Source organism: Corvus kubaryi, unplaced genomic scaffold (genome assembly GCF_017639235.1).
Source record: "Corvus kubaryi isolate FWS band 111438036 unplaced genomic scaffold, C.kubaryi_AGA036_p1.0 37395, whole genome shotgun sequence".
Taxonomy (NCBI): Eukaryota; Metazoa; Chordata; class Aves; order Passeriformes; family Corvidae; genus Corvus; species Corvus kubaryi.
Genome location: NW_024581134.1, coordinates 5023458 through 5044921, shown reverse-complemented (window position 1 = coordinate 5044921; position 21464 = coordinate 5023458). Strand labels below are relative to the sequence as shown.

General features: G+C 47.3%; 2 protein-coding genes across 2 annotated transcripts in view; both read left to right on the top strand.

Annotated features, from left to right (window-relative positions):
- The first annotated feature begins 1262 nt into the window (after positions 1 to 1262).
- PGK1 (phosphoglycerate kinase 1) lies at positions 1263 to 12752 on the top strand. The gene is made up of 11 exons (XM_042040117.1): positions 1263 to 1419; positions 3984 to 4034; positions 4816 to 4971; positions 5085 to 5229; positions 7356 to 7459; positions 8158 to 8277; positions 9089 to 9203; positions 9497 to 9676; positions 10211 to 10388; positions 10572 to 10670; positions 12292 to 12752. The coding sequence occupies exons 1-11, from the start codon at positions 1355 to 1357 to the stop codon at positions 12330 to 12332; spliced, it is 1254 nt and encodes a 417-aa protein (XP_041896051.1). The 5' UTR covers positions 1263 to 1354; the 3' UTR covers positions 12333 to 12752.
- A 2981-nt stretch (positions 12753 to 15733) lies between these two features.
- AMOT (angiomotin) overlaps positions 15734 to 21464 on the top strand; it is a 57790-nt gene continuing 52059 nt past the window's right edge. Inside the window, exon 1 of the mRNA XM_042039872.1 lies at positions 15734 to 15817. The gene's annotated coding sequence lies outside the window, so the exon portion shown is untranslated. The remainder of the gene's footprint in view (positions 15818 to 21464) is intronic.

The following is a 21464-nucleotide window of genomic DNA, read 5'->3' as shown; positions in this document are numbered from 1 at the left end:
TCTGTCAGCAGAGAACTGATTTTGTCATCACCACTTTCTCAGCGGTGTCTGTACATTTTTGTGAGCATGGCAAAAAACCAACGCTGTCAGCAACAGAAAGGCCTATCCTATGGGCAAAAGACAAAAGCCCATGAGCTCCTTTTTCACCCAGTAGAGTCCATTGCACTGTGCTATTGTCGCCCAGTGCACAGCCCACTGCACTGCGTTAGAGGCTGCACGTATGTTGGGGCAGGTGATTTTGGACTGCACCCACCAACGTGCTACGAGGGCATGGAGTCCCAGGGCAACAGGGAATGGCTTTGACCTGGCAGAGGGCAGGGTCAGGGCTGCCTCCAGCCCTGGGGTCCCCTGCCCAGGGAGGACATGGAGCTGTTGGAGAGATCCCAAAGGAGGCACCAAGATGATCAGAGGGATGGAGCGATTCTGCTATGAGGAAAGGCTGAGAGAATTGGGATTATTCAACCTGGAAAAAGGAAGGCTTTGCGGTCTTCAGTACCTAAAGGGAACCTACAGGAAAGATGGAGAGAGACAAGGGCCTGGAAGTGGCAGGACAAGGGCAAATGGATTCCAACTGAAAAAGAGTAGGTTTAAATGAGGTATTAGGAAAAAATTCTTCCCTGTGAGAGTGACGAGGCCCTGGCACAGGTTGCCCAGAGAAGCTGTGGGTGGCCCTGGATCCCTGGCAGTGTCCGCCAGGCTGGACGAGGCTGGGAGCACCCTGGGATAGTGGAAGGTGTCCCGCCCATGGCAGGGGATGGAACGGGATGATCTTGAAGGTCCCTTTCAACCAAAACCATTCCTTGATTCTATGAAACCATGCTGCTGAAAGGTGTATCCCTTCAAACAGTTGTTTTGTCCCCAGTTGTCTTGAGAAGTATTTATGTAGGTCACTTAAAAATATCCCGGGTTTTGTCTCGTCCTTTACTGTCGACACTTGGCCTGCCCCAGGCCTATGGCTCAGCTGTGAGGTGCCTGCCCTTCATCTGAAGGATTCCCACCAGCCGACACACGTTTAGACACCACTTACGGGTGATTTTCCCTCAGATAAGGTGCGGAACCGTTAATTTGGTGCTCAGGAATCGGGCCCCGCGCACTCCCGACTCCCTCAGGGACCGGCGGCTGCGTGTGGGACGTGACCGGGGCCGGCGCCGCAGCCCCGCCTCCGAGGGACGGGATGTCCGCTGATGGACAGGAGACTCGACCAATAGAAACGGAGGGCGGACAGCACAAACCAATCGCTGATGAGGGGGGCGGGGCGAGGCGGATTGGGTGGCGGCGGCGCGGGGGGCGCTGCGGCAGAACGCGGAGGCGGCGAAGCGGTGCGGGTAGAGCGGCAGTCGGGCTAGCAGCAGACATGTCTCTCTCTAACAAACTCAACCTGGACAAGGTGGACGTGAAGGGCAAGCGCGTCGTCATGAGGTGAGGCGTTTCGGGGAGAACGTGCGTCTCCGGGGGCCGCCCTGCTCCATCCTCCACGCTGGGGCCGGGCCAGTGCCCCCTGGCAGCAGCCCCTTGCTCGAGCCCGGCACGTGTCGACCTGTGCGGTTTTAGTTTCATTTTTTTTTTTCTCTCGCTGGGTATTGGAGAGGCTCCTGCATCCATCATCGAGTCGGCCTGGCTTCCCTGCGGGGGACGTGGCGGCCGGGCAGGGTGTAAATCCCGGCCAGGCTCTGCCGCCTTGGATCACCCCGCTCGCACGTGTGTCGGCCACAGGCGGCTTGAGGCGAAATCCAGCCAGCCTGCCGTGCTTTTATTCCAGAGAACTACCCCCAAAAATGCTTATTTCCCGGTTATTTTTTCCTTACTGAAATTTCACAAAGCATTGCAATAAGAAAGTGAAGATACGGCTCTGTCCAGCTATCTAGATACCAATAATAATTCAGCATTTTGCACCCGGAATCAAATCATAGAATCACAGAATTGCCTGGGTTGGGAGGGACTTTCAAGCTCATCTCTTTCTACTCCCATGCCAAGGGCAGGAACACCTTTTGCTAGGCCAGGTTGCTCCAAACCTTTTCCAGCCTGCCCTTGGACACTTCCAGGGATGGGGCGTCACCGCAGATTTTCAGAACATCCTGGTCTGAAACCCTAAAATAGGCATTCATGGCTTACTTTTAAAGCATCAGTGCCTGAACGCCTAATGTTGGAGTTGTTGCCAAATCCTGGGAGATAAGGGCACCAAGGTGCATCGTGATATGTCCTGCTCGAAATACTTTTATTGTGGGGTAGTTTGTTCAAGGTCACTATAATGTGGCTGCTACGTGTGTGTTATCTACTCTGTGAGTAGGCAGGGACACAGCAAAAGTATAGCTTCTCTTAGTCGTAGTATGACAGACAACTTGCTCTTTTTACCTCGTCTCTGCAACCTTGTTTTGACCTAGTTCCCTAAAAATTTGGTTATCAGAAACCAGCCCGTGTAGCAAGTACTGAAGAAGCTTGCTCAGGATTTCTGTGCACTTTCTAAGTCTGGTATAACAAAAGAGCTTTCTATCTCTATAAAAGTCTGTACCTGACTGGTTTTTTTGGCCATCTGTCTGGTTTTTTTCCATTTCTGAGTCATGTTACAGAGAGCAGCCGTGCGTTGGCAGACGATGGGCTGGGTTTGCCCGCTCAAAGTCTCTGTTAATTAATGCACAAATCTAACTTTGCTGTTCTGTGAGGGGCTACCCAAACGCAGCAGGTGACTGCCAGGCTCTGTCTCCTGCCTGCATCTCACCTCTCTGAAACGAGTCACCACGTGTTTTCGGTAGTACTAAAATTGATACCTCTTCATTTTCTGCTCATGTTCATCGTCATTTTGGCGTACTCAGTCCTGCTTAGCTTCCGGTCCTTAATGCGGAAGCTTCAGGAAAAGTTGAGAATGGGGAGGAGAGAGGGTTCAGGGCAGCTCAGATTTCAATGGTCTGCAGGGGGAAAGAAGGCTGAGCTGGGTCTTTCTTTTGTAGTTTTGATGGCTCTGTAAAGCAACCTGTTCTTTTATTCTCTCCTTTTAGGATAATGGCCCGATAATGATGCTTTTCTTTGCCCTTTCTAGAACTCGACCACTGTGCTGTGGGGCTGCCAGTTCAATTTCTTTCTGCTCAGCTACTCCTGTTTTGCTGGCAGCTTTTGTCTTTTCTTCCCATTTGTTTCACGTGCTGAGTGGGCTGCAGGGGGATTCATTCACTCAGCTTGCTGAACTCGGATGTTCTTTAACGTGGAGAGTGATAAAGGATGCACACTCTGCTCTCTGCCATTCGCTGTCCCAGCTATGGGTGTTCCCTTCTGTAGCTCAGTGAGCAATTCTGCCTCCGCAGTTACGAAACGCAGCTTCCTGCACATGGGCACGAGGGATGCCAGGAGATCGGGCTGGTGAAACTCCTCCCTTCCAGCCCTTCAGCTGGCACGAGTCAGGAAGTTACCTCAAGATCCAAGTCAGGCCTTCCAGGGAGAATGTGATAAACCACAGCACTCAGCTGTAGGGAGATTCGAGCTGCAGAGGACAGAAATGAAAGCTTCCTTGAACTGCCTGCTGGCCACAGTAGTCCAGCCAAGTGTTTTAGAAGCCTCATTAGAGAACACAAGGTCATTTGTCGTTGTTCATTCCCTTTCTCTTGGAAGCTCCTTGTTGGGGATCTGAAATCATGTTGTTTAAAAATAAAAAGTTCAATCTTTTCCTGCTCAGCGTCACTGCTGCTCTGGTCCTGAGCATTAGGATATATTGGTGGCCCAGCTTTCCTGAGAAATCCTAGCGGTGGTTGTTCTCCATTTGTGGTGTTATCACAAGCAGAAATGGCTGGTAACATATTGATTTCAGAATGGAACTTGTGGACAGGGCAGAGCTGAACATCTTACTCTAATTGTAACATTGCTTTTCTAGCCAGGACCTTTTCTGGCAAATTCCCTCATTCATTTGTTGAATATTTAAAATTAAATAAAATAAATAAGTAATAAAATAAATTTGTTGAATATTTAATTTTGCTTGTGGTTTTCTTTTTTTTTAGGGTTGACTTCAATGTTCCAATGAAGGATCACAAAATAACCAACAATCAGAGGTGAGCCATAATTTCCATCCCAAATGGAGGCCCCAAAGTCTGCTGTGTCTCTGACTTCTCCCCAGTACCTGGAACATTACCACGATTAAGCTGCCATTACTCATACCAGAATATTAAGGATATCAGAGAAAGTCCCACCATTTTTAATTAAACCCCCTGCAGTTATTAGGAAACTACACTTAACTACAAGGCTGCTGCTTGCTGTAGCTGCTGTGGAAAGCATATGGAGAAAATATGTTAGAGATCCTAAACTTCCTAAGCTGGTTATGACTATTTTGCAGCCACATCCCTTAGGCTGTGTATGAAAGTTGTCTCTGTTTGTTACTATCCAGAAGTCTCTGTGCCTCCTGCTTACCCTGGGGCTGTGTTGTCTTTGTTAGAATAATTGTTGCAGTGCAGCACACAAAGATTTGGGTTTTAGAAACATTGATGCCAGATGTCTCGCCCTGCTTGTCAGCCACTTGCAGGCAGGTGCCAGTTTTGTTCCCCACAATGTGCTCACTACTTATCATTTCTCTATTGCTGCAGGATCACAGAGTAACCCAGGAAGCCTGGTAGTGTTCAAGTGTCTCCTGGCATTTCTTAGCTGAGCAATCAGCAGAATTTAGATTACAAAATGCATTTTAATTCCATGTCCTGTATTGCTTGGAAAATAACAGCGAAATGTATGAAAACAGGCTGGGATGGAGAATTTTGTTGATGCTTTCTTAAGGAATTGTTCTGTCCAGCTCTTGTGCTGGTAATTGAGTCCTTATTAATTTGTTTCTCTGTGCCATTACAGAATCAAGGCAGCTGTTCCTACCATCAAGCACTGCTTGGACCATGGGGCCAAGTCCGTGGTTCTCATGAGTCACCTGGGTCGCCCGGATGGCGTCCCCATGCCTGACAAGTTCTCCTTGGCCCCAGTAGCTGTGGAGCTGAAGGCACTCCTGGGCAGGTAAAGTGCAAGAGCAGCCTCGTGTGCATCAGGCCCTCCCTGTCAGGGGACCTGGATGTTTTCCTTTCCACCAGGAAGTCACTGGTGAGGTTACAGTGTGTCTTGTGTTGCAGGGATGTCTTGTTCCTGAAGGATTGTGTTGGTGCTGAGGTGGAGAACGCTTGTGCTAATCCTGCTGCTGGCTCAGTCATCCTGCTAGAGAACCTCCGATTCCATGTTGAAGAGGAAGGGAAAGGGAAGGATGCTTCAGGGAACAAGGTGAAACTTGGAGTCTGGCTTTCATATGTGCCTGCTCTGATCTTACCACCTCTTTTGCTGCAGATTGACAAGGAGCCGGCAGCCTCTCTAGAACACTGATTGTGAATTTGCTCTTCAGAGGATGTCAGAGATCTTCAGTTCAGTGTGTCCCATTGTTGGGCAAAAGCTTTGAGTGGAATACAGTGAATTTCCAAGATGAAACAGCTCAAGTGAAAGGCTATAGATGACTCTGTCAAAGGTGGTGTAGTCTGTAAAAAAAACGACAAAGAAACTAAATAGGGCTGTGCAAGAAACTGCTGCTTGTTAGGCTTCATTTTTGGATGTTTAAAATGAAAACCAGTTTGGATCTAGTTTGTTGCCACCAGGCCCATAAGAATGATGCTTCTTTCTTGGGTTATATGGCTAATATTTCTGCAGCACAGGGATTATCAAACCTTCTAAGCCTGTCTGCTCTTCAGAGTAGTTATCTAGAGCCAGGCTGCCTTGCACCTCTGACATTTTGTTGAAGGTCAGCAGAGTGCTTGCTCCAGACAGCTGCTTTTCTTAGCGATGGTGACCCCGCTGGCTTTACAGAGGCCTTGGCTCTGTTCAGATCCAGTGCTTGGAGGGAATGCTGACATAGCCTGGTGCCCTTTATGGGCTGACACAGGACTCCTGTAGCTTAGGAACACAGCAGAGAGTTGGTGAGCCTGTGCAGATGAGAGGGGGAAATGGAGCAAATCTGGAATTACTCACTGCCAGAACTGTGTGCCACGGCAAGTATGGTGGCAGGGAGAAGAGTGGGGCAGGAATTTCATTTTCTTTGGGAGACAGTCCCTTGGTTCTGTGTGTTTCTGGAATTCCCAGATGATGTAGCTGGATGTGTGCATGTGGAAGCACACACTGCACTGAGCACAGCAGGAGAGGTGCCTGTGACAGAGCTGCCTCTCCTACCAGAGGTGAAAGTCAGTGCTATGGAAACAGCGTTTGCAATACAGGATTGCACGTTCCTGACTGGTGCTTAAACTGTGTTTTTCCAAAGCAGATGCAGTGGTAGTGGTTCCTCTGTCAGAGCCTCTTGTGTTCTGCTCACAGATGGTACTGGTTCTAACTGGAGCACTTAGTCTCTGTAAAGCCAGACAGTTTGCTGAGTGAAGGAGCAGTTGGCAGCATTGTTCTAGAATCTGTATGGTCCCTTGAACTTGTCTCCTGCTCAGGCTCTGCAAAAAAGGGCCCCCAAAGCTGTGCTGAACGCCCCCCTTGCCATCTCTTGGAGTGCCTTCCTGCCATTGTCCCCACGGGGTCACATCTGGGTGCTGGCAGGGGCCTCCCGTGGGGTGATGAGCTGACAGAGCAGAAAAGCCCTGGGAGAGGGGCTGGCCTGGCTGCCAGTCTGGGCTATTCCTCTACAGCAAGTGGCTGTCAGCCACCTCTGAGCAGTCACCTGCTGCCCAAGTGAGCTCTGCTGTCTCCTCATGGTGGGAAGGAGAACTGAACTGCATGAGCCATCCCATGAGGATTTGGTGGGATGCTTGGAGGAGGGAGAAAAAGTTTTTTAACAGAAATACACCTGTTCTTGCCCACTACATGCTACACTTATCTCCAGTTTTCCAGCATTGGCTGCTTTCACTGTGGCCTGTTGTAGTGTGAGGCCATTTGTCGGACTGTTCATCAGTTAATCCTCAATGCAGTTGCTAAATCAGTCCTTCAGGAGCTCATCCTTTTACCTGTGGCTCTTGGAGACTGTGCTTTCTTTGTTCAGTGAGTGAGCATGAATTTGTTTAGTGTGATTTAAGCATTGCCTTGTCTCTCCACACCCTTCTGTGCTACCTGTGTTCACCACACAACACTGGAAATCTGCTGGAGAGAGACTGAAAGGTTTGTGGTACTGCAGTTCAGAAGTGGGAACAGTCTTCAGGCTTGCAGTAGCAGTCTAAGAGTTTAAAATGGAATTTAAACCATTTAAACTTTTTTGTTGCTCCTGCTGGACTGGGAAAAAGCAAATAAGACTGACCCACTGGATGAATTGATGAGTTCCTCCAGCTGACCTTTCTTTGCTTTGCATTTATGAGGCAAATTGCTGACTTTGAGCTTCGATTCAGAATCAAAGTCTCAGGGTACAAACTTGTCCTCCTTTTTCTTTTTAGATCAAGGCTGAGCCTGCAAAAGTGGAGGCTTTCAGAGCCTCTCTTTCCAAACTGGGAGATGTCTATGTCAATGATGCTTTTGGCACGGCCCACCGAGCTCACAGGTGGGTACCCATTTCCCTTCCACAGGCAGAACTGCAGAACAGTATCTGCCATGGAAACACATAAAATATTGCCCCCAAGGAGTTTGAATTTCCTTTTGGGCTTATCCCACTATCACTGTGCTGTGTTTGTTCCTCAGCAGTGGATTTACTGGAGGTAGTTGTCATTAGGGTATGCTCTTTCAAGTTTGTCTCTGGGAACAGGAGAAAGCTGAAACAAGATCTTAAGACTTGCATTGCCTTTTTTTAGACTTTGAAGATCTAAAAATTACTTGCTTAGGGCTTACATAAATTGTCCTGTAATCACAACAGCCCTCTTTTCCAAAAGATTCATCACTGCAGAGTGGTTGTTTTCATGGAGTGCGTTTAGATGTGTACTTGCAAACTGCAGTGGTCCTCCTGGAAGAGGAAATCCCTGCTATTGGCTATTCTTATTTGTCCTCCAGTGTTTTGGATCACTAGTTGAGATGATAAATGTCTTGCAGATCAATATTTCTGTGCAAAACCAATGGCAGAAATTAAGCATGTACAGCTGTCTTATCAAACTAGGTGAACAAAGCCCCTGTGTGTGTTTTCATGTAGGTGGTTGCTGTTCTCATTGCTTCAGCTGACTGAAGGGTTGGCTTTGCAATGCTGTGAGACATGGGGGTGTTTCTACATGTAAATCTTTCCATTCCTCACTTTTTACTTTCATTCTGCAGCTCCATGGTAGGTGTCAATCTGCCTCAGAAGGCTGCTGGCTTCCTGATGAAGAAAGAACTGGATTATTTTGCCAAGGCCCTAGAGAGTCCAGAGAGACCCTTCTTGGCAATTCTTGGAGGGTAAGACTCAAGAACATTGTGACTGTATTTCTCTAACTCCTCTAACAAATGACAAGTGGTTTTGGCTTGGTTTAAACAAGTGCTTTCCTTTCAAGTGTATCTGCAGTTCATATTTGTAGCTGACTCCTGAGATCTGAGACTTGGATTAGAGAGGAGCAGTTCTGCTCCTGCGATGGTACAATCTGGCTGCTCATTGTCTCTCCTGACCTTTTACACTCCCCAAATTGAGACAGTCCCCAGCAGTTTTTTGCCCAGATGAGCCAGGAGAGCAGTTAAAGCCATGTGATGGCCCAGACATTGTCAATGACCTTTCCTCCCCAGTTCAGGGTACAGGAGAGCTCAGGCTCGGCACACTGACATGACCTCTCATTATGCAACGGAGCCCTGCTGGGGCTGCATGGGCTCTGCTCTGCCCCAGCACCTGGTGTGCAAAGGGACTGGAAGGTGCACAACCAAGTGACTGCTCCTGTGCAGAAATATTTAATTGCAGCCAGGTCTCATCACATGTGTGCCCAGTCCAGCACTGCAGCTCTGCGAGGTGCATTTCGTCAGGTGAACTGACTTGGCTGGGCAGTCTGGGGAAATCAAGCTCTAAGGGGCCAAATGAGGTTTATATTTAAATAAAAATGAAGAAATGGAGGGCTGAATAATGCTCTAGGAAGTTGAATTTTCTTGCTGGCCTGCAAACTTGCTAAATTCTCTTTCTGCCCATTCCCAACAACTCCTTTGTTGGATCATTCTCTAGAACAGCCTTGACATACCATAGTCACGATACTGACTGTTCATTCTTTTTCCTTTTCTCTCTCACCAGAGCCAAAGTTCAGGATAAGATCCAGCTGATCAATAACATGCTGGATAAGGTCAATGAGATGATCATTGGTGGTGGAATGGCGTTCACCTTCCTCAAAGTGCTCAACAACATGGAGGTACGAGGAGAACAATTCCGTGTCTGCTCCTAGTGAAGAATGTGGTCTGAATGCCCCTTACATGTTCTGGGATTGAGCACTGGGTATCTTGGCTCTCTGCAGGAGTAGGGAGCACTGAGAAATTACTTGACAATCCCTTTGCAAAACTCGGATTACTGCTATGTCTCTCCATGTGCTTTATGAAAACAATCTTTCCAGAATTGCTGTCTGAGCAGTTTGGGTGCTGATGTTCTCTTCTGTCATGACCGTGAACTAAACAAACACCTCTTACTTTTCCCAATTATTTCCTCTAGATTGGCAACTCTCTGTTTGATGAAGAGGGATCAAAAATTGTCAAGGACCTGATGGCCAAGGCGGAGAAGAACGGTGTAAAGATCACTCTGCCTGTTGACTTCATCACTGCTGACAAATTTGATGAGAACGCACAGACTGGGGAAGCCACAGTGGCTTCAGGCATTCCTGCTGGCTGGATGGTAGGTTTGAATGGGAAAGGGACTGAGAGGAGGAGCAATAAGGAAGAGGGTGGGTCGGACAACTCCTAAAGGAGTAGAAAGATTAATTGTGATCCTTGGCAAATGTTTTTGAGGGCAGTCAAGCTGTGTAGAGTTTGTTGGTTTAATGAAATTGAAGCCCTGTTGTTCTGAGTTTTTAAGTCTAAAGTAGCTTTTGTGAGATTTGGATTAAAACGGCAAAATTCCTCTCCAACTTGCAGATCTGAATGCAGTAGAAATCCCTTTTACTTGGCTGGAATTTAAGTAGCATTGGCAAAGTTCCCTAACTAAGACTTCAAGAATCTGACATTGATTTGAAATTGACTTACTGGTGTTAGGAAGATAAATACCACACCAGACTCCACCCTTTTGCAGCAGCTGCTGGCAAATCTGTCCCTGCATACAGAGAAACTCTTGTTTCATGTCTGGGGTGAGGGAGAAGCTTCTGGCTGGGCATGGGTGATTTGAGCTGGGCTCAGCAGTGAGTGTATCTGTGCCTTCTCTCACTTCCCTTAGGGCCTGGACTGCGGCCCTGAGAGTGTGAAGAAGTTTGTAGAAGTTGTGGGAAGGGCCAAGCAAATTGTGTGGAACGGTCCAGTTGGGGTCTTTGAGTGGGACAAGTTTGCCAAAGGAACCAAAGCCCTGATGGACAAAGTGGTAGAAGTAACTGGAAAAGGCTGCATCACCATTATTGGTAAGTAGTTGTGTTTGTTCTTGTTTTTCTCAATGAATGAAGGAAGCTTCTGCTGGCCAGCACTGTGTTAAAAATATTGGTCAAATTATTTTCCTCACATTCTCCTCTGTCCTTCAGCGTGAGCCTTCAGTTGGACAAAATCTGAATTTCTTGTGTGTCTCATGGATTCTGCTTGTGCTACAGGTGGTGGAGATACAGCTACTTGCTGTGCCAAGTGGAACACTGAGGATAAAGTCAGCCATGTCAGCACAGGAGGTGGTGCCAGCCTGGAGCTGCTAGAGGGTAAATCCTCTTTTTATCTTCATTTGTTTGAGTAAATTTGGAGTTCTGGGTGCTTTACCATGTGTTGGTAGTCAAAAAAGCACAACAATAGCAGAATGGTTTTTTCTGTCCCACCATGTGGAGTTGGTTTCATGCAGCTTTGGAGCCACAGGCTCCTCTTGCTGCTCTTCTGTAGCCCTCACAGAGGAAGAGAGGAAGGAAAATGAAGTATTTCTGCAAACAGCACAGTCTGCCTCTCCCAGAAGGCAAAACCACTGGGATAGAGAACGAGAGAGTGGGCTGGATTTTGTCACTGATCCCTCAGGACATGCCAACCACCCTGTTTAAAATGCCTGGTTTCTGTTAGGGAAATCTCATCAGAACAGTCTGGAATTCTTGCCAGAAGTCTCCTCTTCCTGTTTGGAATTCCCTTGGTTTGGGGGAGCCCTCTAGTGCTCACTGACAAATCTGCACGAGGGCACTTGGAATTCAAAATGGTGAGGATTGACGAGATTCTTGTAACGAGTTCCATTGTTCTCTAAACGACTTTTCATTTCCTCTGGTAATTTGCCGTTTCCCAGTGTGTGTAAATTATCCAATGCTGTCAACTCCTCCGGAGAGGAGAAACTTCAATAAACTGCCTTGCAGCTGCTATTTCCAGGAGTGAGGTGGGAGACAGAGCTTTTGTTTCTGTTGCCTAGGGAGTGATGGGCAAGGGAAAGAATGCAGATGGCTCGAAGGAAACGCTGTGTATTCAAAAGGACAAACTTGTCTAAGGTTTGGCCCAAAATATGGGTTTGTGTGTGTGATCTTGTAAATGTAACGGAAGTCTGGCTAATTAGAAAAGCTTCTGAAGATGAAGAAAAGGGGGGGGAAATCCCTGAAAACCCAGCAAGCTAGTGAGTTGTGAACAGTGTAACAATTCAGTCCTGCTGCACAGCTTGAGCATTAGAAGGTTGTTTTTCTGAGGAAAGGCAAAACCAGAGTGGTGTCTGTTAATTATTAAAGTAGGACAAAAAGCTCAAAAAGCTGTAGAAAACACAGCACTTTAGTAATCTAGGCCCTTGTACTCAAAGATGAGCATATTCTTTTATTCCACCAGTTGGAAAGAGACATGTAAATGTCTCAACCTGGGTGTTTTAGTCACAGTAAAAGACTTGAGACTCGTGGGAGGCTTTTTCTCTAAATTAATTCTTAAAATTTCCGCCGCACTCCCCAGAATTCTATTTACGTGCCACTAGGGATTTAAGAAAGTATGCAGCAACTCCCTAAATCCAATTAAAAATCTGTTTGCCATCAAATTTAATGGAAAAGGATGTTGGGTGTTTGGATCTGGCCCTAGCAGAGACTTGGACAGAAACGTGCCATTACTGTTAATTGAGAATTGATGGCTGGGCTGTGTTAGGAATCTCTCTGCTGACATCTGAGTGCAGCTGTGCTCTGGGTGGATTTACTGTGTGGAGCAAGTCCATGAAACCACCATGGTCAGTGTGCAGCCAAACTCTTCCATTTTCAACCTGTAATTCCTGATTTACTTCTTTAAATTGCATCTCTTTTCAGTGTTTCAGTTGCAAGCCTGAAGCAAAGTTGTTTGAGCACAGAGGGGTTCTTAACCCTGCTGTTGTGTTTTATCTGCCCCCAGGTAAGGTTCTCCCTGGTGTGGATGCCTTGAGCAACGTGTAGAGAGCAGAGCCCCATGTCCTGGTCCCGTGCACAGCCCCTGAGATCCAACACTTCAGCGCTTCTGTATTCCAGCTGTGCCAGAGGCAGATCCCAGAATGTAAACCGGAACGGGACCTTGGAGCAGGAGACAGCAGAGATTTTTCCGACTGCAGTTTACATGATGTGGGTTTGTCCACTGTTACCCCACTTGAATTAACGTAGTGAGTTGAAACTGTTGTTGTGAATTTAGAGTGTATATATTTATATTTTGCCTTTTCAAAGAGGTTAATCCCTGTTAGACATATATCTCAGAAAGGAGTGCACTGTCCAGCTTCCATCCTAGAGGCATTTTCATCACTTGACACGGTTCAGAAACCAGAGGGGACTCCAGTTTTTTGGAGGTTGGTTGTAATAGCTGCTGAATAAACATATTTAAAGTGCTCCTAGTTTGTATGTTGTCCTTATTTCAGATTTTTAGAATGGTCTGCATTAAAATACCTTCTAGCATCAGGAATCTGAGCTAGTTTTCCTATTTGCTCTAATTATAATATTTCTAAATCTCCTTTTATGTTTGTCCCAGTGGCTCTATAAGCACCCAGTCATCATCAAAGTGAACTTGGTAAGGAAGTAAATTGCCACAGATGTGCTGTTATGTTAGAACTTTCATGCCCCTCATAATAAAGTAAGATGAAATTTTGAATGTGTAAGTCAAGTAAGAAAAATGCAAGTTCAGCTGCTTGTCATTTAGAGGACTTGCCTTGTAGTGGGCAATTAATGTATTTAACGTCAATATAGGGAGGTAAAAATGAAGTCCCCAGCAAACAGAATTGCAACGTGCCTCTGCTGAAGTTTGTGGTCCTAAAAGCACTAGGAGTAGCATGGTAAAACTGCACAGTTGGACACTGAGGTTTGTGTGTGGCTTCAGCACACGGCAGAACTGCAGGTACTGTCAGTGGAGGCCCAGCAAGGTGGTTCCAGTGCCTGGAGCTGGATTTCCATGTGGGCTGTCCCGTGCTGGCTCCTGTGCTGGCTGCAGGGCCCAAATGTGAGCACAGAGTGGCTCAAAACCAAACCTGGGCCTTCTCCAGCCTCAGCCTGGCCTCAGCTTTGGATTATGGCAGCAGTCACAGCTCTGCTCTGAGGAGAGTCACTGCTCCAGCTGAACTGCTTGTGGATCTTTCTGCTGGATCCAAGAAAAGTGAGTGGTGTGGGGCAGCCATGGCCTGGTTTGATTCCCAGTGAAGTCCCCAGCTCTGGTGTTCCCAGGAGGTTCTGCACTGCAAAAACCTTCAGGATGAGCCATGGAGGGCAATCCCTGAGGTAAACAACAGGTCACAACACAGATTCTGCTTTGAAGTTCATTTCTGTATATGAAATATTACCAAAACAAAATGAAAGCATGTGTTATAACAGACATACTCTGCCAAGTTTTACCTGGTTATGAGGGGGTGTGAATTAAAACCCAATAATGCTGAAGGGTGGTAAAGCTGCTATGAAATATATACTTGTTACAGTTTAAAGCTGAAAGTGACTATTGCAAAGACAGTAGAAATAATGCAAATTACTGCAGCACTGTGGTGTCCTCCTCCTCTTCCTCCCCTCCTTTGTAACTCTCCCAAGCATTGTCTGATGGCACATGAATGATGCACATTTTTGCTGTGCTGTGCTCATGTTTTCCAGGCAGGGGTGCAGACCTCCAACAGCTGCAGGAACGAGGCAAAGAAAGGAGGGGGCTTGTCAGCCACAAAAAGACCATGGATTTTGGAAATCCAGTACTACAAAAACAAACATTCCACCACATCTTGTAACAGATCCTCCTTGTCTGGCTCTGGCAACCAAGGCCTCGTGACAGCACAGCCCATTTTTGTTTCAGTCTTGTGCCTCTGTGCTGCTGGATTCCTATGGAGCAATAACAGACTTTCCCCCAGCCCTCCTTTCTGGGTCTTTACAGTGGAAGGTTGGTGTGTGGCCTCTACCTCTGCTGGCTTTTTCCTCTCTCCATCAAAAACAACAAAACAAAGCTATCTGTAATCAAATACAGCAAGCAGTAATGATGCTCTGTAAACACAGATGTCTCTGCTTAAAAGCATTTTTCCACCTGGACTTTGGATGGTTCCTACTCACATCTCTAAAACGTCCTTTTGTTTCCACATGGCTTGTTTTATGTACTGTTCTGTGTTCAACACAGCAAACCTTGCACAGCAGGGCCAGAGGCATACTCAGCTTTAAATAAAAATAAACTGTAGTTGTAAATAAAAATGGGTGGAACATCTGAACATGAGACCACAGGAGCTGAACACTTGATGGCCTGCAGCTGAGTACTTCAGTGACAGACTTTCTATGGCCTTTAAGTTTTGCCTGTTAATACGTTGACAGTTTGGCTTTAACAATTTTATTACTTTTATTGGGAGTCTTTCTAGGGCAAGGAATGGTCCCTGTTAGAAATATTGTGGAAGAGAGATTAGAAGCAAGGCTGTTGAAGAAAGCTCATGATGTGATGATGAAGGTAATAGATACAGCAGGTTCAGAGGGCTGATAACGAGAGCCAGGGGAAATAAGTAAAGAGCTTAACTCCTTTGGCCACAACAACCCCATGGAACACTCCAGGCTGGGGCACAGGGACTGGAAAGTGCCTGTCAGGAAAGGCCCTGGGGGTGCTGGTCAACAGCAGCTGAACATGAGCCAGATGTGCCCAGGTGGGCAAGAGGGCACTGGCACCTGGCCTGCCCCAGCCATGGTGTGGCCAGCAGGACCAGGACAGTGCCCGTCCCCCTGACTGGGCACTGCTGAGGCCACACCTGGAGTGCTGTGTTCAGTTCTGGGTCCTTCACTCCGGGAAGGACAGTGAGGGGCTGGAGCATGTCTAGGAAAGGGAACAGAGCTGGGGCAAGGGGCTGGAGCAGCAGCAGTGGCTGAGGGGGGGCTCAGCCTGGAGAAAAGGAGGCTCAGGGTTCTGCACAGCTCCCTGACAGGAGTTTGGGCATTGGGCTATGCTCCCAGAGAACCAATGATAGGGCAGGTTTAGGTTGGGTATTAGGAAGAATTTCTTCATGGGAAGGATTGTTAAACCTTGAAAGGGGCTGCCCAGGGAGGTGGTGGAGTCCCCATCCCTGGAGCTGTTAAAAGACTGACTGGATGTCAGCCCTCAGTGCTCTGGTCTGGCTGACAAGGTGGGGGTCGGTCACAGGCTGGGCTCGATGCTCTCAGAAGTCTTTTCCAGCCCCGATGGTTCCGTGATTCCCCCTCAGCCGAGGCTCGCTCCCCGCAGGCGCTCGGCGGCTCCCCCGCCCTGCAGAACTACAGCTCCCGGCCGGCACCGCTCGCCGGCCCGCCGGGGGATGCCGGGCGCCGTAGTTGCAGCCGCCTGCTGAAAGTTACCCACGGCATCGGCGGGGGGCCCTTGCCGGAGCTCCCCGGCGTGGCTCAGCGCCGTGCCGGCCGCGGCAGCCCGCGGGGAGCGGCCCGGGATGGATGTGCGGGCGGCCGCGGGGCCCGGCGCCCGCGGGGTAAGGGCGCTGCGCGGGGTGAGGGCGCGGCTGCGGCCGCGGGGTGAGGCCGGCGCCCAGCGCGGGGAAAGGCCGGCGCTGTCCCCTCAAGCACCGCCCGGGACGGGCCCCCCGAGGCGGGGCAGGGGAGCCGGGTGTCCCCGCTGCCCTCGCGGGGATCTCCTCCTCCTTCCCCGGGCGGTGCGGGGCGGTTCTGGGGCTCAGCCCGCACTGCTCGGGGGCTCTGGGGAAGGTTGGGCGTGGGCAGGCGGCGAGGCTCGGGGGCTGCTGATGGTGTGTGGGTGCCTTCTCTGCTCATCTGTCCGGCCCCTCCCCGGCTCCATTGTCAGCTTCAGGTAGTGCCGGGGATGTGTTGTTACCCACAGCCTCTGCCCCAGCCGCCAGAGATGGTCCCTGCTCTGCCCTTCTCCTCCCGCCGGCCCCAGACACCCGCAGGAGCTCCCCCGCACCTGTCCCAGCTCTGAATTTAACAGAAACGTCTCCAAATCCTCCTGCTTTGATCTCTGAGAGAGCAAATTTGGAGAGTGATAATCCCCAAAGGGTTAAAGGCTTTGCATCCGTGCCTTGGTTTGGCCATCCCCGGTACGGTCTGAGGGATTGTGGATTTCATTCACAGACTGAGTCAGGCAGGGCCAGAAATATTCACCGTGACTTTTACCACATCGTCTAAGCAGCTCAGATCCCATCTGCCTCAATTCCAGGATAGTTTCTGAGGAAGGTGGGGGCTGGAAAGCCAAATCTTTAGTGTGGAGGAGCTGTGGTGGACAAAGGAACTGGGGTGATGTTAAACACCACTGCTTTTCTTGGTGCTGGCACCAGCCAAGAGCTGGCTGCACGTGGTGGGATAACCCAGCACTTCCACATTTCAGGCTCCTGGGGGGCTGAAATCCCAGCCCGGACTCTGGTCCTTGGCATCCTCACCTGTGCTCTCCCACCATGACATGCATAAAGAAGATCTCCACTCAATTTTCAGGTTAAAATTTTCAGTGTTGCCTCTGATAAATGATTCTTAATTCAGCCCCGATGCAGTATAAAATAGAAAATTCCATTTTAGCTCATTTTTCATTTTTATTCCACTTTCTAGTGATAATTTTTTCATTAAGCATCTAATCACATCCTAGCATTTCTCATCAGCAAGGCTCAAGGTGCTTTACAAAAGAGGGAAAAATATGATTATTCTATCCTTATTAAGGCTTTGGTTTTGGGCAGGTTCTGCAGATAATATAGGCCATAAATAATTAAGAGTACAATCTAATTAGGAGAAATCTCTAGTTGTAAACTGAAGTGCCACACTGAAGAAGGCAGCGTCCAAAGGCCTGGCCTTGTAACCTAATCTCCCTGATCAGAACACTATCCCATTAACCCACAAATCTCCCGTCTCCTGACCTGTCTGCCCCACGGACAGGTAATTCCATGTGCAGGATCCAAGGGAGGGAGTTTCAGTGACCAAAAGCAGCCTGGAGAGTGTTCTGTTGAAGTTCCTTGCCATTTGAATAAAGGTCTTGTGTTTACCAAAATGTCCAGCCTGAGCTGAGCAGGGTTGGGCATGGAACTGATGGAGTCTTTTAGTTGAAATAGGGTTTGGAAATAAGAAGCATTGCTCCAAATGAGTCCAGAAGGTACAGAAAAAGGTTGTGGCTCGGATCTAGTTCATCCACAACCTAAACAGAATTCTGACCTGAAACTTGCTCTGAACTCTTTTGTCAAATTTCATCAAAGTTGGACATTGGCTTTCCTGTTTGGGAATTTAGTTTGCTTGTGCTAAACTGGGTCTGTGTATCCTGACACCTGCCTGTCCTGCTGGGAGCTGGCTACCTCAGGACCACAGTTTACCCACATAATTCAGCAGCAGGACTATGTGGATGAAATCCTTGTTCTCATTCCAAGTACCTGCTGTCACATCTTAGTTATTCTGTGGGAATGTTTTTGCTCTGATCCGTGGTCACCCAGCGCTCAGCTCTGACCTAGTTGCAACGTTCTTGTTAGGCAGAGAAATTTCTGAGTTTGGCTTTGCAGTTCACCTTCTCAGTAAGTAAATCTTTGCTCTGTGACACCATCTACCACCACTTTATAAGGGATCATGAGGCTAATGAGGACAGTGTGTGTCTCTACAACAGCTTCTCCCACTGTACCACTGCAATGTCCAACACAGAGCAGGTGTAGACCATGTTGTCGATGAAAATTCCTGAGTCTGGTGATCTGTAGCAGCTTTCTTACCACTAAAGGAACTGCACCTGTGTTAGTCTGGTGTTGTGTAATTTCCTTGAAAGTTGGTGACATAAGAGCAGCTACAAATAAAGCTGAAAATCACAGACTGCCTTTCTGCCTGAGCCTGATGGGGCTTAGTCTTGGCCAAGTTGGTGTAATTTTCAAACATAACTCAAAGGGATGCTGATTACAAGTTACACTGAAATGAGTCCCCAAGTCCCTTGGGGTCTTGGACAGACCTGTATCTTTATATATCTGTGCTGTAATTTCTTCATTTGTATCGTGTTAACTGTAGTTCAGTCTCATTGCTGGAAGCTTTGAGTACTGAGGCAATGGCTGGAGCTCACAGTAACGTTGGTGCTACTGGGAATGTGCTGCATATGGCAGGGGAGGACCTGCAGCAATGAGGAAGCTGGGAGTGCAGGCATTTTGAGCAGCAGAATGAGGGAGGGTGAGAGGGAAAAATAGAAAAGTCAGGAATAAAAGCTAAACCACCACCAGGATTGTAGGTGATGATGGGTTCCCTAAGAACATTCTCATGTGCTGCTTAGGGGAGGGAGAAGAGAAGAGCCTTCCTGGAGAAGTGCATTTCCACACAATGAAGCCTTTGGTTTCTTCCCTTGCACGTTTGTAGAGCGCTCACATCTTTCTTTCCTTTACCCCAGGAGACATTCCCGTTTCCTTTCATTCACCAGTGTTTGGAAGGAGATGAGGCACTGTTGGGCTCCCTTATTAACTTAATCTGTGGGAAGCTCCACATAAATCCCTGGATTTCCCAGTCCTGATAGAAGGAGGTGTTTGTGGAGTCGAACACAAAGTGGAGGTTCCTGCACAGGGAGGGTTTGACGCTGTCCTGAGCCTGTGACTCTTAATCCTGCCTTGCTTTGAAGTCTGAAGCTCAGGAGTCTGCATTAATGATCAAGGGGCAGAGCTGAATACAGAATTCCTATGGCAGGAAGGTAAAGGTGTGGGTAGGAATGTGGGAAGAGAATATTTAAGACAGTCTGGCATGTGTAGTTAATAATATTAAAAAAGTAATCATGGTTATTTCCTACAGGTGCTCAAGTTCTCAAGGCTTTGAGCATCTTCTCATCCCTTGTGCATCACTGGTCTCTGGCTGGATCATGTCATGTTCACAATATTAAATTCCTTGAAAAGTAGAAAACTTCAGTTTTGAAAACTTGTCCTTCTCTACAGTGGGAAACTTGCTCTGCCCCTTAGGCAGGAATGTCTGTTCCTCCTGCAGTGTTTCAGAGCTGTGCTTGGCATTTGGCTGTCACTCTGTCCCACTCTGCCAAGTGTCAGTGATCCCTGAATGCTTAAAAAGTTCCTTGGGACTCTCAGCAGATGTGAAGCTCTTCTAAATTTGAGATTTGTCAGGAGCAGAATGCGTTAGAACAATTATTTCTGACTTTGACTTATGCCTGTGTTAAAACTCACTTATTTTTACCACAGTGTATGTTCTTTTTAGGACTCTGAGCTGTTTCTCTAATTCAGGAGCTGTTCTTCCCGATTTTTACTTCATAAAGGAAAATAGTCAAAAGGGCTGTGTATCTTGCTACACATAATACACAGATATCTACTGCATTATGAAGTCTTGTGTATTTTTTTTGGTAAACACTGGATTTCTTTATGTATTTAATACCATAGTGTAAATGAATATTTATGGAGGTGGCTGAGGTCTTTGAGTGAGCTGTGTCATGTAAAATTTTGATCCAAATCCCAGGAGAAAAACCCCATCTCTGATATTGCAACTCTTTCTTGTCCCCAGGGAATTAAAAAGACAAAATATTTTAAGCCATTGAACATGCACTGAGCTTTAGTTTGTTAGCTAAGTAGGAGTAGGATGTCTTTCCTCAGCTACATTCAAAACTGAAGAACAAAAAGCTACCTTGAAAAATGGCCTTTGGGAAGCAGATGGCAGAAGCCAAGAAACTTGAGCCCTTTGCAAATGAATACTCTGTCCTCAACATTGTCTCTTTTGTTTCCCACACTTCCATGAGCTGCACATGGATTCAATTTACCAGTTTTTAACCCTTCTTCCTGGTGCCTGATCCGAGCACAGTTTGGGAGCTGGGACAGCTGGCACTGAGGTGCTTGGCTTTGGGTTTATTTTTGCTGCCTGTTTGTCCCTGTGCAAGCTCTGGCTCAGGTGTGTAAGGTAATCCAGGAGACACGGCTTGGGTGCATCCTGGGGAGAGGGAATCAAAGCTTTTCCAGCTTCCTGGCAAAGGGTGGAACAGAGGCAGGGCTGGGAGCAGGTTTGCTTTGATGAAAACATAGCAGCCTTCCCACTGTGGCTCCCATCGGGGAAGGTGTTGGAGCTGTGCTAGGACTTTTTAAAGGAGAGCTGTTTTTCTTGGCATAGCTCAAAAATTGATGGAAAGTCAGGGTGGAGCCAAGGGATTTGGCATCATGGGAATTTCTCACACCAGCTTGTCTTTGTGTTGCAGCACCACAGAAGTGCTTTCTGCTGAGAGAAGCATTTACATCAGATGTTTATTTGAGACAGTGAAATTTATTCCAGTGAGTGATGATTGCCCAGAGTAAATGCAGTTCTTAGTAATGACTGTGTTGTTTCCAAAAGCATACCTAGCTCCTAGAGTTGCTGTTTGCCAAGTTGTTAGGGATCTAATTAATAATCAGTTTAAAACAAAAATGGCATTTCATATCAAGAACATAATGCATTTTCATCCCTCATTTTTCTCTTGATAACTGTTGAACAAAGATCACCAGCAGAGAGTGCTGGTGCTCTTCCAGAATGTGGCAGCAGCTTCTGAAATTGATTGTAAAATCTAATCAGACTTTGTTCCATAATTCTATTTTTAGTTTTTCATTTACATGAAAATGAAATGTTAATCAATTACCTGTAACTTGATATCTTGCTCTCTCTAATTATCAGTCTTTTTGTAGCTTACTACAGGGGAAAGATTGTTTTTAGGAGAACATCTACATATTCATAAAAATTCTAATTTGAAGCAGTTGTTTAAGAGAAATTAATCTCTTTTGTTTCATTATGTTTTTTGTACATAACATTTTTTTTCTCCTTTCATTTCTCTTCTTTAATTTCACATTCAGAATAAGCTGATTACTCTTCAGTACAGCTTCTGTGTAGCAGGGGAAGATGGTTCTGCTCCTGCAACTAGCAGAGCTCTTGCATGCACATGGCACTGTTTCACTGAGACCATACCTTTACCCTTCCCAGGCAATGCAAGGTTGCTCCCAGCCAGAGATTGCTGTTGGTTGGGCCTCTTTCATTTCTCACTTCTGAGTCTGCTTCTGACATCAGCATTAAAAACGAGTTGCAAGAGCTTTAAATCAAAGAGCACCCCCTCTCCCCCATCCCTGTGGTATTTATCAGTACAGCTGCACCATTTTAAGGCCTGGAGGCTTTGAAGAGGTTGGGCTTTTTGATATCAAATCAGCCATGGTTGTCCCC